The sequence below is a fragment of the Bos grunniens genome, chromosome 2 (assembly GCF_055505025.1).
Source record: "Bos grunniens cultivar Pamir isolate PY7600 chromosome 2, Bosgru_T2T1.0, whole genome shotgun sequence".
Classification (NCBI taxonomy): Eukaryota; Metazoa; Chordata; class Mammalia; order Artiodactyla; family Bovidae; genus Bos; species Bos grunniens.
Window position 1 is genome coordinate 12,546,278 of NC_141166.1, and position 21,955 is coordinate 12,568,232.

At 37.6% G+C, this 21,955-nt stretch overlaps 1 protein-coding gene across 43 annotated transcripts in view; it reads left to right on the forward strand.

Annotated features, from left to right (window-relative positions):
* Positions 1-21,955, forward strand: part of EPB41 (erythrocyte membrane protein band 4.1) — a 181,547-nt gene that overhangs the window by 130,137 nt on the left and 29,455 nt on the right. For 11 of the 43 annotated variants that reach the window (XM_086332303.1, XM_086332292.1, XM_086332129.1 and 8 more), the window contains 5 exons: positions 2,470-2,663; positions 5,941-5,997; positions 6,180-6,221; positions 7,338-7,400; positions 12,235-12,411. In XM_086332303.1, coding sequence (XP_086188429.1) covers positions 2,470-2,663; positions 5,941-5,997; positions 6,180-6,221; positions 7,338-7,400; positions 12,235-12,411 — 533 coding nt within the window. Of the gene's footprint in view, positions 1-2,469; positions 2,664-5,940; positions 5,998-6,179; positions 6,222-7,337; positions 7,401-12,234; positions 12,412-14,175; positions 14,227-21,955 lie in introns of all 43 variants that reach the window. The other 32 variants (XM_086332230.1, XM_086332279.1, XM_086332285.1 and 29 more) reach the window with 10 other exon arrangements.

The following is a 21,955-nucleotide window of genomic DNA, read 5'->3' on the forward strand; positions in this document are numbered from 1 at the left end:
AAGATTGAAGGCAGGAGGAAAAGGAGACAACAGAGGATGAGATGGTTAGATGGCATCACCGACTCAATGGACGTGAGTTTGGATAAACTCTGGGAGTTGGTGATGGACAGGGAGGCCTGGCGTGCTGCAGTTCATGGGGTCGCAGAATCAGACACGACTAAGCGACTGAACTGAACTGAACTGAACCAGCAAGCTTATTCTGTACACACTAGAGCCAGTACCCCTTCCTACGTCTCTCCTCAGTTGTGACAACCAAAAATGTCTCCAGATATTGCCAAACGTTCATGGAGTGGGGGGCAAAATCACCCCTGGTTGAGAACTGCTGCTCTGAATATATTAGAGAATGGGAGTGATGATGCAGATTGATAAGACTCTGAAAGAGAGTAGGGTAGAACTCAAAGTGTTGTTTTGATTATTTTAAGGAGTAAAGACCAAAGGTTTTGAATTTATTTTATTTTTAAATTAATTTTTATCGGAGTGTAGTTGATTTACAATGTGTTAGTTTCTGATGGACAGCACAGTGAATTAGGTGCATATATGCACCTGATATATATATAATATATATGTATCTCCATTCTCTTTAGATTGCTTTCCCAATAGGTCATCACAGCTTACTGAGTAGAATTCCCTGTGCTATACAGTAGGTTCTTATTAGTTATCTATTTTATAGTAGTAGTATGTATATGTCAGTCCCAATCTCCCAATGTATTCCTCTCCACCCCTTTCCCCTTTGGTAGCCGTAAGTTTGTTTTCTACATCTGTCAGTCTATTTCTGTTTTGTAAATAAGCTCATTTGTATTGGATTGGCCAAAAAGCATCTTTTCATGTGTTGAGGAAAAACCTCAACAAACTTTTTGGCCAACCCAATAACACTGTTTTTTTTAATATTCCGCATATGAGTGGTAACATATGATATTTGTCTTTTCTGTCTGACTTAATCACACAGTATGACAATCTCTAGGTCCATCTGTGTCCTTGCAAGTGGCATTTTCTTGTTCTTTTCTATGGATGAGTAATATTCCATTGTATATACATACCACAGCTTCTTTATTTATTCATTCATCCGTCGATGGACATTTAGTTTGCTTCCATGCCCTGGCTGTTGTAAATAATGGGGCAATGAGTATTAGGGTGCATGTAACTTTTTGAATTATGATTTTCTTCAGATATATGGCCAGGAGTGGAATGGCTGGATCATATGATAGCTCCGTTTTTAGTGTTTTAAGGGACATGCATACTGTTCTCCATAGTGGCTGTACCAATTTACATTCCCACCAGCAGTGTAGAAGGGTTCCCTTTCTCCACACTCTCTGTAGCATTTATTGTTTGTAGACTTTTTTGATGATGGCTGTTCTGACTGATGTGATACCTCATTGTAGTTTTGATTTGCATTTCTCTAATAATTAGTGATGTTGAGCATCTTTTCATGGGCCTCTTGGTCATCTGCATGTCTTCTTTGGAGAAATGCCTATTTAGATCTTCCACTCATTTTTTTATTGGGTTGTTTGTTTTTTTGATATCGAGCTACATAAGCTGTTTGTGTATTTTGGAAATTAATCCCTTGTTGGTCACTTTGTTTGCAAATATTCTCTCCCATTCTGTGGATTGTCTTTTCGTTTTGTTTATAGTTTTCTTTGCTGCACAGAAGCTTTAAGTTTAATTAGGTTCCCTTGGTTTATTTTTGTTTTTATTTTCATTATTCTAGAAAGTGGATCAAAAAATATCTTGCTTCAGTTTATGTCAGAGAGTATTCTACAAATGGATTAAATGCCCCAGCCGAAAGGCATAAACTAGCTGAATGGATTGAATTTTACTTTTTAATGAAAAAGTTAAAAAGGAAAGTGTCTGGTTCAAAGATTTGCTCTTCAATAACCATCAAAAAGTGTACATGTCTTATAAGAAGATTCCTTTATCCCAGGTTATTTTGTAATCATTCCAAGGAGGCTTAACAGAAAAATCAGACTTAATCCTCTTTTCTAGAATATATTTTTAGGTTACTGAAATCACCTATTAATAAATGCATCTTTATTTCAAAAAGTCTTCTTGGAAGAAATCAGACTTAATTAACCCTTTTTCTCCTTCATAGACTACCTAACAAGTTCTTAAAGCTAATAGATTACAAGGTTAAACAATCTTGCCAACTTTTTAATAAAATGAGCTTTTCATTTTTTTTTTTTTAATATTTTGTTGTCCACATTCACCCCCGTCCTGCCTCCCATCCCACCCTTTATAGAATATGATCATCATCAGGAGTTTTTTAGCTTTTCTGTCAGGGTTCTTCTAACTTTTTTGTCCATTATAGCCGTTGGTCTCCTGCCAGAATTCATTTTTTACCTTCTGTGTGTTAACCACTGGACACGGTAACACTCATATGTGTCCTGAAGCCACAGTTCTTTCACCTGGTGGCTGTGAAGGTGGTACAGTGACTCTCGCCTTCACTTCTCTGTCACTTTTGTCTCTTTCATGCAGCAGCGGCCGTTGAGCCAGCAGACCGAAGTCCTCGGCCCACCTCTGCACCAGCCATTGCTCCGAGCCCAGCCGCAGAAGGCGGTGTCCCAGGAGCGCCTGTCAAGAAAGCGCAGAAGGAAACAGTGCAGGTTGAAGTGAAACAGGAAGAGGCACCGCCTGAGGATGCTGAGCCAGAGCCCTCGGAAGCATGGAAGGTATGTCATAAGCCCAGAGGTCCAGCTCACTCACTTTTGGTTCAGAGGTGTTGACTCCTTGAGCAGGAGGGTTCTCAAAGCACTGGTTTTTGTTAAATCCTAACGAAGTTATTTCTTCCTTACTCTTTCTGAAACAAGGTAACTCCCTGTAAACCTGTAAAATATTTTCAAAGAATTATGTCATGAAGACTGTAAGCTCTCCCAGATGTTTTCAGGTGACACACAGCTTTACCCAACTTAAATTTTAAAAACTGAGTCTGTATAAGTCACCAGCACTGTGATCATCTGCTTTTAAAAATAATTTTTACTCATCCAGAAGGAATCTGCACATTCCTTTCTAAGAGTAAGCTCAGCTAGTATGATTAAAATATAATTTGATCTCCTAAAATGGATATATATGTAACGTGCCCGAAGAATATCCAGATACTATATGAAGCACATATATGTGGTTGTTCAAATCTTAAGTAACTTATAAAAAGAAGATCCATTCTGTAAGGAAAGTTACGCTACTGAATTGTTTATAGTTCTGAGTTGATTGTACCACAGTCACTGAACTTTGTTGAAAAATCTCAAGTTTCATTAGTAGATTTCCCAGGAGTAACTGTACCTGAACTAATCTTTTATATGTTGATGAGCTTTTAAAAATGCATTTAAGCAGCTATGGAGTTGAGGTGTCAGTTCAGATTTATTAAAGTAAATACAAGTCTCACTGTTGACAACAGAAATTAATAGAAACAATCTTTATAAGAAAAGCTACATTTTTATATGTCTGTTAAGAAATGTAAAACTGTGTAAGACCTTAGTAAGTGCTCTCACCTTGGCAGATAGATTGATTAATTCTGTTCTTTTGGAGCCAGTTCAATATCTAGTTCATCTATAAAGCGTGGCCAGTCTGGCTCTGTTTTGATTGTATTAAAAAAGTATTCAGTGTGACATAGTTCTCACTGTCCTTTGAGACCAACTCGAGTCCAGAGGTAGGGGGAGATTGAATGAAGGGTAAGTGTTTGCATTTTTGTATCTAGCCAAATGTGCTTGACATTGGCCACAAGGTTCAGTATCAACCGTGCCTTTTTGATGCTAGACTACTTCAGTTTTTAATGTTAGGGTAGCTCACCTGGCACTTTGACTATCTTTTCATTTATATTGCTAACTGAAAATGTTGAATTACCGGAAGTGGCAAGGGAATCTTTCTGGTGGCTAAGATTCCTTTGGCTTTGTGCTTACTTCCTTGTTCTTTCACCTATCTGGCAGACAAAAGTATCTTCATGAATAGGTTCCCTCCCTTTGCTCTTGGGACCTCAGCGGAGTGGAGAGATCACTTCCTGTTACATGCTCACCATTTAGGTGCCAGTAGGGGGCCTTCTTGCTGGTTAATTCTATATAAATGCATTTTCAGATACTTGTATTGAGATCAGACTGAAGGCCACTTCTGATAACCTTCTACTACTAGTGACAGAGCTAACAGTGACTTGAGTTAATTTTATTTGTAGCAGTTAGAAACTAATTATGACATGTGCCTGAAGCTGTATTTACTATATAAAGCAGCAGTAGTAATAAAGTAGCCCTGTAACTGTGGAAATCTTATTACCTAACACTAATTTGGTGCCAGATAGAGAGAGCTTTTTGGCATCTTGAGTCATTTGACAAGGCCTATTTTGCAGGTGTGGAGACAGTACCTTTCTTCATGTGCATATTTATCTCAGTTAATATTCTCTATAGGAGCATATGCAGAACTACTTGGTCTCCATTCTTAAACTGTAGAGGCTCTCAACTTCTTGCTGTTGGATTGCTAAGGACCCAAAGCAAGAAGTCATTATTCATTTAAACAAGTAATTTAAGCTTTACCAAATAATTCAAAACTTACATTTGCTAAGCATTCACAACTCTATGGAGATATTGTCTCCATTCTATCAATAAAAAACTTGAAACTCAGAAAGGTGAAATAACTTGTGAACAGCCACAAAGCAGGTGGGATTCAGAGCAGAAGTAACCCAAGTTGTTACTTACCCCCACAGTTAAAAGGGCTGTAGCCAGATGTGCTTATGATTTGACAGCATCACAAAATTCGTTGTCATCTTATGTTCCTTATATTCAGTCCCAGAGAAAACAGCACAATGACATAATATTCTGAGGTAAGGCTGCCAAATGTGATCAAGAAGAAGATGTCAAGGAAATTCCCTGACAGTCCAGCGGTTAAGACTGCGCTTTCACTGCTGAGGACCCAGGTTTCCATCCCTGTTTGGGGAACTAGGATCCAGCAAGCCGCTTGGAAGCCAAAAACAAAGAATATGTCAAAATCACAAATTAATGAAGTTCTGTGAAGAATGTAAAGATAGAGAGTGATTGATTTGACCCTTAATAAAAACATTTTTCTCATTTTGATATATCCAGTGCTTTAGGCATTGCTTACTATTATGCTTTCTCTTAACAGTCTTGTTTTTTAAATTTATGCTTACTCCACTTGGGGCATATACAATGACTGCTACTAAAGGTATTTCAAAGCTAAGCAGGAGGCCTTAGTTACTATCTTCCTACTACTCAGGATGAATCTTTCACACCCACCGAACACATGGGCTCCCACTCCCTGGAGAGGGGAGTACAGTGTGTTGAATGTTGCAGCTGAGCCCTGTGTGTGCTTATTTATAAATCAGCCTTGGAAGTAACTGCATGCATCAGTAACATTTGCATTGAGTTTATTGTGATATGTTGTTGCCTAATAAACTCAAGGGTTAAACTGCTTTCTTAAGTAGATTGATCAACTAACAGAATTTTTTTGTATTTACCTGTTTGGTGTCATATGTGATTTATTTTATGTGTCCTTTAAGTGTAAAGACTTTGTTTTTGTTTCTGTCATATATGTCACACATGAGTATCTTCATTTGTAAATTTGTTTTTAACTGTCATTTAAAATACTTCTCCATCATTTTTTAAAAAGGAAAACATGACTTTTTAAAGCCTAAATTATTGTTTTTAGTAAATACTTTTTAAGAAACAAGTAGAAACATGTTTTCTTCATCAATAGAATAATTACCTTAATTTTTTTTTTTTTTTTTTTAATCCTTTGGCTGTCCATATTACCTCTTCAGCCTTGAGAATGTGATGGTGAACTGACAGATTGTTATTGAGAACAGTGGCCTTCCCTGTAACACCCCCTGTACAATTGCATCATATCAGTTTATTTCATAACCACCTAAAGATGTGGCTGTTTTGGAAATATTGCCATTCATAGAAACCTACTAACCTGAAATGTTTTTACCACTTTATTTCTTAAATGTAGGTGGAAAAAACCCACATCGAGGTCACAGTACCCACCCCAAACGGTGACCAAACGCAGGTTTGTGCCAGCGGGCCGCTTGTTCCTTTTTCCCTCCCTCCCCAGTTTTTTCTTCTCCCGTCTTCCCTGCTCCTTAAAAAAAAAAAAAATTATACATATATATAAAATGAAGGTTCAAACAAACTTCAATGAGACAATACTTTATCATTTTTCTTTCTTTTTTTTTAATAATGGCAAAACAGAAGCTTGCAGAGAAACCTGAAGATCTGATAAGAATGAGGAAGGTTAGCCATTTTTCACTTTCACAAAATCATATTACCATCACCCCTGCTGACTTTCATATTGCATTAAAAAGACAGTGATCCATTCTTTTCATTGATTTCTCTTAAGCCAGGAGTACTTTCAAGTAGCAGATGTATACACACACACACACACATATATACACACAAAAGTATATATATATACACACACACATATGTATACTAAAGAAATTATAATCCTGTACTGTATATTGAAAAATGTCATTAAAATAAACTTTTTCAGTATGAAAACACCTTCTTAAATACAATGAAATAAGTGAAGGCCAAATCTATCCTTTAAACTATATAAGAAATATTTCACAGTGGCACCATATGCTTGGAATCAACAGTATGCATTCAGTATTTATGCTCGATGGACTTGAGTTTGAGTAAACTCTGGGGATCCGTGAAGGACGGGGAAGCCTGGCGTGCTTCTGTCTATGGGATCATAAAGAGTCAGACACGACTTAGCAACTAAACAACAGCATTATGGAAACCATCATAGCAGCAACTCCCAGTATTGCTAATAATTATGGGTTTGGCTGTTCTGTGTCTCACTCTTCTTAGCTAGGGAGTGGGATGAATGTTTTTACTGAATAGAATATTGACTGACTCTGTATAAAATGTCCTTAGATCTTTCTTATGGAAGGCATTAGAGATGTATGTCCTGCAGTATTACTAAATACGAAACAATGTCAAAAAGCTAAATAATATTTTAAAGCATTTGCCTACTCCATGGAACACAGAGATTCAAGACTTCTTAAAGTCATGCGTTTTAAGATAACCCTCAAACAGCTTAGCTTCAAAAAGCAACATAAAACAGCTTGTTATGTAAGAAGCCAATGAAGCCAGGAGCACTGTCTGTTTAAATATCATCATCGCATTCTCCCATCATTCATGAACAAGGCCATCCATTTTCTGCTGGTAATTGTGTCCTCTGTGTGTCCTTGTGGTTCTGTGACCATTTCATGTTGGCATATGCTTCGCTGTGGACATTTAATTTTAAATATTTTTTTGGTTTGCCAATTTGCAGTTTTTTCCCGCAAGAACAACATTTTAATTTTTTATGCTTTTCTGTTTTTCCCTCTTTCATTTTCACAGAAAAAGAGAGAGAGACTAGATGGTGAAAACATTTATATCAGACATAGCAATTTAATGTTGGAGGTTTGTATGAACTTGAAGCTTATTTCAGTTGGTTGCCTGTAACCTGCATTCTTCGCTGATCCCCTTTCTTCTTTCTGTGCTGCGTTTGGTTTTGCATGCCATTGCATGAGAGAACTTTAGGTTTAAGATGCTTTTGCATGTTGGTAAACATGAAGATATGCAACCATCTCTACTTGTGAATCTTTAGTTTCCATTTCTCATACTTATCCAAAATATATGATTGGGACTACCTCTCTGCATCCCATGGTTCCATTGTTTTACCCACTTTTAGAAAGAACTGTATCACTGTTTAAAAGTTTCTTGACTTGTCCAAGAGTATAAATTCCTATATGTCTCAAGCATCAAATTTGTATGGCTTTTTAATCTTCTGAACCTAGAGAGTGTGGAAAAGTATGATCACAATTCAAAATGGACGTGTGAAAATGACAAAAGAGTAGTCAGGGAAAAAAAAGTAAAATACAGGAAGGAAAGAAGGGAGGCTGGCATTTAATGAGTAGTTCGTATGATATAAGATAGTTTAATTATAAAACAAGTCTGAAAGTGGAAGTCGCTCAGTTGTGTCCAACTCTTTGCAACCCTATGGACTGTATAGTCCATGGAATTCTCTAGGCCAGAATATTGGAGTGGATAGCCTTTCCCTTCTCCAGGGCATCTTCCCAACCCAGGGATCGAACCCAGGTCTCCTGCATTGCAGGCGGATTCTTTACCAGTTGAGCCACAAGGGAAGCCCAAAACAAGTCTATGGGTATGGAATTTTTATTTTAAAGAGAAAATTGAGGTTTAGAGAAATTAAGTAATTTCTTTGTGGTTATTATAGACTAGTAAATTGGTAAAGCTCGGATTTGTGTTGGGATCCATATAATTATTAAACTACACTTTTCTCCCATTCAGAAATAGCAACATACTATCTGCTATAGGAATTGTAAGGTCATTATATTCAATATTGATCAGATTTTCACCAAACTTATATTAGTATACTTTATCTAGTTTCAGACTCCACACTGGATAAGGAAATATAAAACTAACTAGAAGATTGGAGGAACTCTATGAGGAAAAATGAAGGAAATTGGAGTCATTCTGTGAAAAAACAGATCATGTTTACACATCAGAAACTCTTCTCTAATGACCTAATTATGACTCCACTCAAGACAGAACCACAAGAATCCATTCTGACATCATGGATTTAACTCAAGTACAAAGGAAATATAACTGTGTAGGAAGATGATAATGGCACCCTGCTCCAGTACTCTTGCCTGGAGACTCCCATGGACGGAGGAGCCTGGTAGGCTGCAGTCCATGGGGTCGCTAAGAGTCAGACACAACTGAGTGACTTCACTTTCACTTTTCACTTTCATGCATTGGAGAAGGAAATGGCACCCCACTCCAGTGTTCTTGCCTGGAGAATCCCAGGGACAGGGGAGCCTGGTGGGCTGCCGTCTATGGGGTTGCAGAGTCGGACACGACTGAAGCAACTTAGCAGCAGCAGGAAGATGATAAATGGCTCTTGCCTTCAGGAAGCATACAGTGTAGGGACAAGTGGAAGAGAGAAACAGTGAATAAATAAACTGATAAAATGATTGTAGTTATTATAAAAGCTATGAAGAAAATAGTATGCCATGCTAATAAAAAGGATCTGCTCCAAATAAGGTGGACAGGGAAGTTGTCTCTGATGAGGTAACACTTCGCTGAGACCTGAAAGATGAACATATGTAACAGAAAGTATTATTAAAGTGGAAGTTTGAAGAAATTTTTTTAGATAGAACTTAGCCTCCAGGAATTAATTAATCTCATCTTATTCTTTATCAATACATATATTTTGAGTGCCTGCTAGGTATAATATAATATACTTTGATAAAAATAAACTATGGCCAGTTTTCATTAACCATGTACTGCATGGTGGGCACAATACCAAGTACTTTATATATATTTACCTCATGTAACATGGAGTTTCTTAGGCTGGATCCTAAGACATTTTAAACTTGGTAGCTAGATCTCTTTGCTTTCGCATGTAACTGAAACTAGACCTGAATGGTTCCACTTCTGAGATTAGGAAGAATAACAGATGTCAGTTGATCTCCTTATTATCAAGCAGTGTAACGTCTCCCAATTCCAAACATGCCTGTTTCTTGGCTTGCCCGTCTTTGATCCCTCCTCTTAACTGGAACCTGCAGTACCAATCATATATTTGTCCTTTGTTCCGTGAGGTGTGTTATGGCTTCTGAGACTCACAAAGTCCCTGTGTGTGATGTGTTTTTCCCAGCATTTCATTGACAGCCATGAGAGGGAATTTCTAAACAAGTGTGTGTGTGAAAATTAAAGCTACTAACTACCTTTTCAGAATATTTTCTATTTAATGACGTGTTTGGTTTGATTGCTGCTCAAGTTGTAGGATGATAGGCATCAAAAAGTGTCTCACCTGAAAACAGCCAAAACAGTTTGGCTAACCATCATTCTCTATATTGTAAAAGTTCCCCCCTACACCGCTCCCCACCCCCCGCCACTTAAGGAAGTTCTCTCAAGTTATCTGTCATACTAGCAGATTTTTAAAAGTATTCTCTCCTCCCCCTACTCCTACCCCACCCCCACTAATGCTTTGTTCTGGCACAAATAAGGTCGAGTTCATTTTTAGATCTGCTGCCGCCTCCTCCATCTCCCAAAGAGAACCTGTAGCAAGTGTCTATGACAATTTCTATTTGGAACAGGTCCCTTTGAAATTTTAATTTTCCTCCGTGCCCCCACAGGTTTCCAACAGAGCCAGCTAAAAAGGTTGGAGAAAGCTCCCTCAGAAGCTACTGATTTTATTGAAACATTTATTTTCTTAGATGCCAAGCCAAACAAAAGCTAAGCAGGCCAAGTAACAAATCACCAGCCTCTCATAAGAGGCTAATAACCCAGAGAGTTATGGTTTTATCGTAGCATCTCTTGATCATTTTTGTTTTGCTCCATTCCCACCTTTAACCCTCCCAAACCTGTTTAGTTGTTCTTGGCCTGAGCAGATTTGATTTTTGTCAGAAGCTAGGTCAAGAGCCAGACATGTCTGGTGGGTCTCAGTTGTTCAGCCAACTTCGGAGTCGTTGACAGAGCTTGTTTCTGCTTTTCTTTAGCTAGTAATCATGATTTTCTTGCTTTCAGCTAGAACAAAAGTGCAAACTGTGGTTTCCCCATGGTGATGCCCATTTTCATGAGCTATACTCACATGTCACCCCAGCAGGCAATGGGGGAGCTACAGGATTGCCCTTTTGGGGTTAGTTTTCTCTTGGATCTCAGATCACGTAAACCTCTTTCAGTTTTGCAAAAATAAAAAGAATAGACTACTAAATGAATTTTCTGAATGAGTATCTCCTGAATCAAAATTGTGTCATATGCTTCACTGATTCTTTTTCTTCTACTGTATTCTCTTTGACATTGCTTTTGAAGAAAATTTACTTAATTGAAGCCTCTATTGCCCCAGGAGAAACTTTTTAAGCAACTTTTTGTTTAAACAAGTTCCTTCCCCACCCCACCCCCTAAATGAGGCTGTTTCCCATGGAGCCAAAAAAAAAAAAAAGACTAATCCTCAAAATTCACAGAGCGTATTAAGAGATATATTTAGTATTGTGCTTTTCTTGGATACAGAACTGCCTTGATATATAATAAACACAGAATTTTTAGCAGTCATCAAGTGACAGGCTCCCACATGTTTTGATTTCAAGCACAGATCTTTTGAGTTTTTTGAAGAAATATGTTGGACAAAGAACATTTGAGGTTTTGTCTTCACATTGTATTTCCCAGATTATTTCTGGCCTAGTCTGTCTTTTGAAAGTTGGTTACTGCCTCCTGTTACATAAACTTGAATGTTATTTATTATATCATTTCTAGCTTTATTTGTCCAGTTTTGATCATTTCTCCTTGGAATATCCCCCATGAGAGTTTTCCCCTAGTTGTCCGGTAGTCACATCTGCTCGAATAGTTATTTTAAGTTGTCAGTGAGATATAATAAGGTATTTGACAAGTTCTTATTAAATTGCTCCCTATCCATTGACAGTTACTAGAAGACAGTTCTTATTTTGAATGGTACTAAGGGATGAAGTAAAGCTGTCAGAAGGTAGAAAACATAAGGCTTTTAGTGTGTGTGGATACTATTGACAAAGAAAAAAATTCCATTATACTGTATATCCTGAGTAATTACTCAGAAATAGTAACAATCTGCTCTGGAGGCTTGAGCCAGGAATTTCAACAATACATTTTTGTATCGAGAAGGGGTTATTCCTGTTTACCGAAACCCAGCAACAGCCACCAGGTATTAAGAAAGCAAAACTCTCTCCAGGTAGAGATAGAGGGATACTGTGCAGTAACAGTTCATTAAGGCAAGGCAGCCAGTAGTGGGAGTCAAATCTTTCACCATGTCCTTCCTTTAACAATTTCTCCTTATCTATTGCTATCTCCATCCTGCCTGAGCTGAGCCTTAATCAGTTCCTATCAAGCTGAGGCTAATTGGGCTGTAGGATTACCTGTTTGGGATGAGGAGTTGGAGATCCAGCGCTGTGACATGATGGGAAAAAGAGTTGTAACATTAAGGAGTGAGCTCTTTATAGGTTCTATAACTGCTAAGAGCTATAGAGTGATGATGCTTTACTGCTTCCAAGAAAAGCACCATGTTAAAAAAAAAAAAACAAAAAACAAGAAAATATACCATATTGTATATTTACAATCTGAATGTAATTTATGGATTAATAACATCTGTCCTGGATGTGGAGTTATTTTCTACCAGTGCCCATAGTATTCTGTGGGTTTCCATTGGTGTGGTCTTTCCCTGAGTATTCATTGTTTTGCATCTGTGTCCTTTCAACTGTAGGATTTAGACAAAAGTCAAGAAGAGATCAAAAAACATCATGCCAGCATCAGTGAGCTGAAAAAGAACTTCATGGAATCCGTACCAGAACCACGGCCTAGTGAATGGGATAAACGCTTATCCACTCACTCTCCCTTTCGAACACTTAACATCAATGGGCAGATCCCTACAGGAGAAGGAGTGAGTACTTTGTGTGATGAATTGTGAGAATGAGTGAAATAAATGCTTTTGTATATTGATAATCTGTACCTGAAAGTTTAGAGCTGAAATTTAGCTTTGGTGTCTCATCAGTTCATTCCAGCTTTATAACATTCATGATCAGACACTTAACTTTTTAAGTCACGTGGACCACCCAGTCCAGTTATGGGAGCCATTTAGAGCGACCAGTTGATGATTAGGCCCTGAGATCTGTCTCTGCAGCTGCATGCTTCTGGCTAGTGTATGTTTACAAATTGACCATAAGCCAGTAGAACTTTATGTCCAAACTGTGCCTTCAAGGGCCAGAGAGTTTACTAAATTTAGTAAGATCAAAATTGGAAAGGGATAAGCATTTTTTAAAAACTCTGTTTGAACACTTGCACAACTTAGAAATGTCTGGAATGGTTGACCACAATTATATAATAAACTGAGGCGGCCTCTAAGCCAGAAAATGGAGAATACCAAGTCTTAATGATTGTATTTCAGTTTTAGAAGAACTATTGATGATTTATTTTATGAGTAACGTCAAATTTAATAATACTATTTTTTTTAAGATAGTCACAGTTAGAGGTGGTGATACCTTTTAGAGGCTGTCCTTTTTCTATTATTGTTGTCATTCCCTATTTTAGAAATCCTACACCTGAATAAATGAATCTGTGTAATGAGAACATATTGAAAGTTAGTTTGAGCATGTATTCAAAAATCCTTTACTTAATCTTTACCCTGTACAGGTTAAGTATGTACGTGTGTGTATGTATATATATAGTCATAGTCACAGTGTAATGATTTTTAAATTATATGTTTATTTTCCCTAAAAACAATAGCAGTTCTATTTAAGAAAGGTAAAGTGATATCTTAATAATTTTTCAAAATTTAGTTTTTATATTCAGAGTTCATAGTAAACTATTCCAACTTACTGTTTAGTTTCTGGAACTGGAGAAGATAGTAAAAGTTTGTTCACAAAGGATACATTTTATATTTTTCAAAATGTGATTAAAACTGGCTAACAGCTGTCCAAAGAGAGTTGAACCCACTTCACCAAGAAGGGTGGAGAATTCCTGAATGATGGGCAGTGAAAATGTTACTGGGGATGATAGGATGCAATTTTTCCTATTCTCTGTCCTCTCAGCCTCCACTCCCTGGTCCTTAGTTCCGTATCCCAAATCTGGGGCATGAGACAGTGACTACCTTCTATAAGCCCATGACCTCATGAGAAAGCACTTGTTGCTACCTCACCTGGCTAACCCTGCAACCTATAACTGCATATTTTCTAAATATGTTTTCTTTTTGACTCGTTGCAGGTAATAAAAGATGCTCAAATACTTTGAAAAAGTAACTTAGTACTCTCTTGGATGAAGTTTGGTAAATTCAAACCAGTCTCCATTTCCAGAAAATAGTCTTGTGTCTTAATAGAAACCCTTCAGAAACCATCTCAGGGCTGGTTTAGGGAATATCTGTTTCATTCTGTGGATTTTGAAGAAATGACTTTTACAAATTAAATTAGATCAATATGGAGTACTTTAGCTCTAGGGTTATGGTGTTACCCCTCTACATGAATAATGTAATACATAAGGACTATACTGTGATAACCTTTTATATAGGTTAATCCCACTTTCTGGCATATCTTACTTTTTCTTTGATAATTAGGGCAGTATTTCTGTTCTCTGGGGATACCTCTTCCACCTTTGACAGCATTGTTGTTGCATTGCAAGGCAACTGAATTTTATATAATTTGTGTGTGACCAGGTGAAGAAAACCTCTGTCCTTCCCTCGGAAAGAAAGGTTGGTGGGCCAGAGGTAAAGCTGCCGTTATGACTTGTGCTTCTCAATCAGAATTGGCTCTTGTCGTGGCACTAAGCACATAATGCCCCCAAGCTGAACAGCAGCTGCTCAGTGATTTTTTTCTTTTGGCAATACTAGTAAATTCATATCCACCGCCTTTGGACCTAACACATGTAACATTTTCACTGCTGCATTTTGCAGCTTTCAATTTGCTTATTTCGGCGCATGGCTGGTTGAAAAGCTGCATGAAGATGTAAATATGTATTCAGAGAGAAAAACGAATTTAATTGTACCCTGTTCTTTTTATGTTGTCTTTCTTCTCCCTCTTATGTTCTTTTAAAAATCATTATAATTTTGCATCCTTTATTTTCCTTTTCTTCCTTGTTTTGCTGACCAGTCCCCCAGCTACTTTCTCCCTGATACATATCACTTAGGGGCGTGCAAAGAACCAGTGTCGAACTTCCCAACAGATCAGAGAAGGCTGGCTCAACTGAGAGAACTTAGAGCCAAGTTTTTCCTTTCGTAGCAAACATCTGTCTTGACTGGATGGCAGAGTACAGGAATTGCTGGGGGAGAAAAATTTCTCAATTGGGAAAAAATAATTTTCCATAAAAGTATCAAAAACATTTGCTTAATATGATGTATAAACCTTTGTGATGGTCCTTATTATTATTTTAAATCATGATTCTGAGTGGGTGGGGAGGGAGTTTGTAACTATTGAGATTTGTGAGGGTTTGGGTTAGGGTTTTTTTTCTGGTAGATCTTGGAGGCTCATATAAACTTTTATACTTTTGTTTTTCTTTTGCAATCTTTGAAATGTATAGGATTAAGATTTTTATTCCCTTGAGCAAAAGCTAATTGCCATACTGAATGAACTATTGCAGTTTTTTTAAGCCTATATGAAGAGATATGAGGATAACATTTTATATTCTGCCATTCTATTTGTAATAAAAGTAACTTTTTTGATGGCAAGAAGAATGCTTGATTATTGGCTTTGCCCAGTTGATCTAAGAAAAATTGGCAGCACCAAAGCAATGAAAAATGACTGAAAATTGGTGTGAATATCCTTAAAAGAGGAATAAATACTGTAACTAATGAAGTCCAGTGATTCCTTGAACTTTGAGGATTTTTGATCTTCATTCATTCACTCAGAAAATTACCTATTGAGTACCCTACTGTGTTCTAGAAACTTTGCTAGGATAATTGCCAAAGCAAAGTAAAATACAGTGTCCAAAAGATCTTCCCAAATCCTTTGCACATCCCCAAGTATCATTTTTGAGCATTTTCCATCTGTCATTTTGTTCATCTTTCTCTGTCTTTCTTGATCTTCTACCGTGAAAGCAGACACAGGAACGTGCTCTGTTAGTGCAGGACGAAGAGAAAGTTAAAAGGCAAGAGAGATCTACTGAAAGAGCCTTGCCCCAGCAAGAAAATGAAGAAACTCTTCCCAAGGTTTCTATTCCAATCCCTGAGGATCACAAGTTTCTCAAAAAGTGCCACCTCTACTCTAGTACTTTTTCATCTCCTCGTGTTCCTTTCGTGATGTCTTTTCTCCTGGTTCTTGCATTGGCTGTCTGGTGGTTGGTCTTTCTGTGATCGGAAAACAGGGGGCTCGTCTGAAATGTCAAGACTAAAACCATTGAACTTTGTCGTTCGCTTCTACTGTGTTACCTCCTGTGTGTTACCCTCTGATCTTGATAGTTCCTGTCCCAGGGGAGCGCTTGTGATCATGTCCTGTCAATACAATGTTACTCTTTATAGATGATATATCATGGGGTACAAAGGAGTAGCCATGGATTGCCAAAGCCAGTTTTCCTCACTGAAGTTTAACAAGTTTAGGCAAATTGGATTTAAGCATGCAGCAGGTTGGTACTTTGCCCAGAAGCTTTAATTCTCTTATCCTGCATGTTCTTACTGTTTACTGTTGCTCAGTACTCCTCTCCAGTGCTTCTCACAAAGCAGGGTATCCTGTAGACACATTTGATGGAATGTCTTCCCAATCCTTGATAGTTACTTGTGTGGCATGGGCTTTGTAGTTTAAGAAAAAATTCAACTTGCTAAACTTTCCAAAGCCTTAAAATGGTACATTTTAATCTATGAATCCATAACCACTCCTTTTCTTGAGATATCAAGTCAGTACATACAAAAGCCTTTTTCTGAAAAGGGCTTTTGACTTCCGTGGCCTTCTTATGTATGTTTCTGAGGTGTACAGGGACAAACAACTTTTATCCTGCCCAATGTACAGAAGAGGTCTGCAAAAGTTAAACGCATTTTCCACAAATGTAATGTTGATGGTATAAGGAAAATGGTGCTGGTGCCCTTTAACCTCCAGCCAGGGCTGAATTTTCCAGACTACTCTGCCATCTTCAAAAGTCCTGGAATAACAAATTTCTTGAAGATCTGGACATATGCATACCCTTCTCTGAATTAGAATACTGTGTTACTTCTTTATTGAATTAAGTAATTATATTGCTAAAAGCAATATTTAGCCATTATGATAAGGTTAAAGTATATATTGATATATTTTGTTTTTCTGATAGACTTCAGACTTGTTTATTCTTACATGTGTGTTGAAATTAATTGTCTTTAATCCATGGTCTTGTGAGCTAAGGCTCTGTTGTGACAAGTACGTGTCTTCTGTTTGCATGTTGATTTTTAAGGCTTCCCTGAAGTAAATATGCGTGTGCTGTCTCTTCACAACCCTACTCAGATGCCTAACCTGTTTTTCTCCCCTCAGTATTAATGAAATCTTGCATGTAGCCTGTTTTTTATGGCACTTGAATGTACCAATGTGGATGATTTGGTTAATGTCTCAAATATTGTTTTGAAATCTGAGTTCATAGAGTTGTCAAACTGAGATTATTGCACTTTACTTCTCAACACTTTCCAGCTGATGAAACTTCTAAACAAGACTTTTTAAGGTGGTAGCTTCTTAGAGTTTAAAAAAAAAAAAAGAGAGAGAACGGTAGAGCCAAGACTCTTTAGTTCTTCAGTACCCACCACTGCTACTCTCTTTTTTCTGGAGACATGTAGAAATAATACTATGGCATTTCCTGAAAACTGTGACTAGGTTATTATAGGCTCTCCAAAAAGATGGGAAAGAAGTGAGAAGCAAGTTAAAATTTAAAATCTGGTATAAGTGTATATCTTTCATGTCACAGGCTATGTTTGTTTATAAGAAATATTTTGTAATTAAGCATATTTGTTTATACTCATAATAAGGAGAGAGAGACCTCGAATCAACCTGAGATATTGCAGAGCTGTTCTGTAAGACAGAAAGTGATCGTAATAATACTCCTCTTTATCTGAAATAGACATGGGAACTTTGCTTATGAAATAACAAAACTATAGTTATCGGTTAGATTCTTTTAAATTTTTTTCAAGAAACAAGGAAATAACCTTAGGATTTTATTGATGCTTTTATAACTGTTTCAGATTATATTTCCAGTTTTCATCCTTGTACATAGCTTTTTACTCATTATTGTAAGCATCACCTTGAGTTGTGTTTCCCTTTGTATTGGAGTTGATTTCAAGTCCATTAAAATTCTAGTGTAAGCCAGCAATACTTTTCGGTTTTCTGAAGTGCAGCAGGAGTTCTCAGATGGTCAAAGGAGAGGCCTTTTCTTCTGTTAATAGAGTAAGAATGGTTGAGAAGAGAAGGGCCAGTCCTTTGACTAATAAGCTGGCTGGTGCAGTCTCAAAAGATATGCCTGTCACAGTTATCTTAGGGAAAATAGTTTACACTGCTGTCCATATGTATAACATAAAGCTGTAAATAGTCTTGGTTTTCCTCTCACATCTCATTTCATTCTTGATACCAGAGACAGATCCAAAGAACTGTGTGTTGGTTTTAGCTTGATTCAATCTTCTTTTTTTTTTCTTCAGCCTTCTTAACAACAGGTTGATGAGTGAAAAACAATTGGGACTAAGTAAAAAGTCTTGGGTTTTTGCCTTGGTTTTGCTAGTAGTTTATTCCTAGGGTGACTCTGAGAAGCTGACTTAACTCCTTGGTGCCCAGAGTTCCACCTAATAACGTAGAGACAAACCTACCTCTTGAGAATGTTCCAGGAACCAGGAGCTCTGGTGGGCATGGAATGCTTGGCCTTTTAGGGACTAGAAATTTTAAAAAAAAGCAGACACATTTGCTTCCTGGATTTTTTTAAAATAAAAGTAAGCAATTAGATAGCTGTATTTATTTCCATCTACTCCTTATTGACATTTGAGCAAACACTTAAAACAACTAAAGTTAAGAATTCCTCTTACTCTTAAGCAATTCATCTTACCTCTGTGGTATACTTCGAGTGGACCATACTTGAAAATAAATCCCGCATCTATATTTTGGACCTGTCTTTTAGCCATCTTCTTATGCTAGACATATGGATTATTAGACATGTGGATTATGAAGGAGCTTCAGTTTTCATGGGTCAGTTCTATTACTTCTTTGTATCTTTAGCAAAAGTTTTGAAGGGAGAAGATACCAACTCTGTTGAGTAACATGAGACTAGGGATTATCTGTGGACTAGATTTTGTTGTCATCTTAGATCCTAGTACATTTCTTCCTATTAAATACTACTTAAATTCCTGTGGATGTAAGACAATTCACCTTTTCCTACATTCCTAAGTCACTATTGTAATATTTCCTACAGAAGAGAATATAAGACATTTTTTGCATCAGAGGTTTGCTTATTTTTTGAAGGCATAACCAGTCAAAATTTATACTTAGCCTTTACCAGTGACCATGTAATTATGAAAGGAAGACAGAAAATTCAAAAATAGTATGAAACACTAGGAAGTTGCTTTTTTCTTGCCTAGAGTATTGAGCAGAGTAAAGCTATATAGAACTTTTCTACCAAGTTTTCTTCACTTTTGTTCTTCTTCATAGAAATTTTAAAGTCCCAAAGTTCTTTGCAGCATTCTCTGTCATACTGAGAGAGATTATTGTTATGTTGATTCTATTACATATAGAAATTCTGCCTTTTCCCACTGTACTCAAATGAGCCCTGTTGTTTGTAGTTTTGGTAGTAGGAGCAGAGACAACTCTTTACCTGTGGGATGACTCAATCTGCCTCCGCTACACTCTAGGGAAGAGTAGCCATAAGTCTGGTTCATTTCTGCTGCTTTTACCCCTCATGCCTTGGGATCTTCTTTTTACTGTGTCAGAACAAAGAACAGTGCAAAAAGAAACAGGTTGGTGTGGACCTTAGGATTGGATGCCTGAAACAGTTAAGAAGTTGTTTAAGTGAGGAAGCCATAGAAAGTTAGGTTGGAAGAGGAAGTGGGGGTAGCTATGATTCATGGAGTATTTCATTATGTAAATGAAATTCCTGCCATACTAGAACTTGAAAGATAAAAAGAAGAGAAAGTAGAGTGGTTTATTACTCCCACAGATCAGAAATAAAGGTGGAAAGCTAAATAACTTTAATAATAGTCTAACCAAACATACAGATGACAAATTGCCAGGGAAACATCTGCATTGAGAATGCTTTTCTAATCTTTTGTGATTGATATCCTAGAAGGGAGCCCTCCAGTTTATCATAGTCAGAATCCCATTTGGGGTAAATAACAGGATTAAATCTACTCTTAAAGATTAAAGGAGGTGGAGAGGCATAGAGTCCCAACTCTCTTTTCAGGTCCCCCAAATCAATAAAGGATGCAGTTAAATCTCTCATTTTCACCTCTGCTGCTGCTGCTGCAAGGCACTTCAGTCGTGTCCGACTCTGTGTGACCCCAGAGACGGCAGCCCACCAGGCTCCCCCGTCTCTGGGATTCTCCAGGCAAGAACACTGGAGTGGGTTGCCATTTCCTTCTCCAATGCAGGAAAGTGAAAAGTGAAAGTGAAGTCACTCAGTCGTGTCCGACTCTTCACGACCCCATTGACTGCAGCCTACCAGGCTCCTCCATCTATGGGATTTTCCAGGCAAGAGTACTGGAGTGGGGTGCCATTGCCTTCTCCTCTACTGTCTCTTTAAAGAAGAGTTTCCATATGTACAGAATCCGTCTCAATGCAACACAGGGGATTAGAATTAAAGGCAAACCACTGTTTACTGATATCCATTCTTCAATCACTGCCCTCTAGGCAATGTGTTGCAGGGATGGGAAGCAAAGAAGCAGCATTATCAGAAATTTAGGATTGGATAGGTCCCCAGTCCAACTCCTCTCCCTTCCAGTGCTTGATTCTTCTGTGCTGTATCATTTAGATTAGCCTGTGATGAATTATTTCCCAGGATATAACACATTGTGTCTTTGGACATCCTAGATCTTTGGGTATTAATCACTGATGTATTCAGTCAAAGTCTGTTTCCCTGTAGCTTTCAAAAGTCTGGGTCCTAAATGGAGGCATTCTGAAGAATTTTCCATCTCCCACGTTATAAGCTCTTCACAGAGTTAAAAGTAAGTCGTGCTGGAACGAGTCACAGTTCTTGCCCTCAGATAACTTGCCATCTGATATCCAGGTCTGTCCCAGTTTTCCCCCTAGCAGATTATCCTTCTGCTTTCTTCCTCTAGCTTTTCTTGTTTTATCAGCTCTTTTTCCTTCTGGCTCCATTATCCTTTGGTTAATTCCCAGTGGTTTTTTCAGTTTTATGTCCCTTCCCATTGACTCTCCCTCTCTAAAAGAACATTGTGAAGTTCCTGGAGATCTCAGCCTCACCATAGATCACAAGGCACACGGGGGTGTTTGTCTGTTAGATGAAGGAGTTGGGGCTTGCCTTCTCTGGTTTGCATCCTGTAATACCCCCACGTGCTTTGATGTATTCCACTTTGATATGATACAGTTACAGAAACTTATAACATTCTGATGATGATGTAGAGCCCCACCAGAGAAAGTGATACTAAAATTTTGAAATGTTAATCTCTCTCTTTTAGTTTTGCCTGTCTCCTCAAAGCCATGAGGTTCTCAGAGGTATGAAACCTTGTTTCATCTCTTTGCCAAAGATACCTCTGTATCTCAGATACATAACAAATAATTAATATTTGTTAAATTGAATTAAATAGTTCTACAGTAATGGATAAAGTCTAACTTTTCACTTAGAATCTCTTGTACTGGGGCACAAATTTGTACCAAGTGATCCCCACACGAGCAGTCAGTACATGCAGGTAGCCCAAACAATCCCTCTTCAGCCCAGAAGCCTCTCTCCCTCCTGTTAATCCTGTAGCACAGTCCTTGGTTTATTCACAGAATCTACATATACTTCTATGATGTTGTCAATCTCTCTTGTTAATATCTTATAATTTGATGCAGTTAAAAGCTCTTGTCCATTTATCACAGTAATAATCAACTATTTTCATTACAGAATGTTAATATTATCGAGACCAGGGTACTTGTTTATGTGTGTAAATTCATCCCGGGGTGTGATGTCGTTAAGAGTACCTGTTATTTGACATTTTGTTTATCTAAAATACATTTCCAAGAGCAGTTTGGTACATTTGTCTTGTGTTTTACATGCTATAAAAACACTAAATGTATCAAACTGTTGAGCTGTCAAGAGTTTTTGTGTATCAGATAGGCCAGGGGATCACAAACTTTTTCTGTAAAGGACCAGATGACATTTTAGGCTTTGCAGGCCATAGCGTCTCTGTCAAAACTGCTCAACGTTGCCGTTGTAGAGTAAAAACAGCATTGACAAGAATAAACCAAGAAACATGAATGTGTTCCATAAAGTAAATCAAACTTTACTTGTGGACACTGAAATCTGAATTTCTTATCATTTGTGTCACTAAATATTTTTTCTGTTTTTCCTAGCCA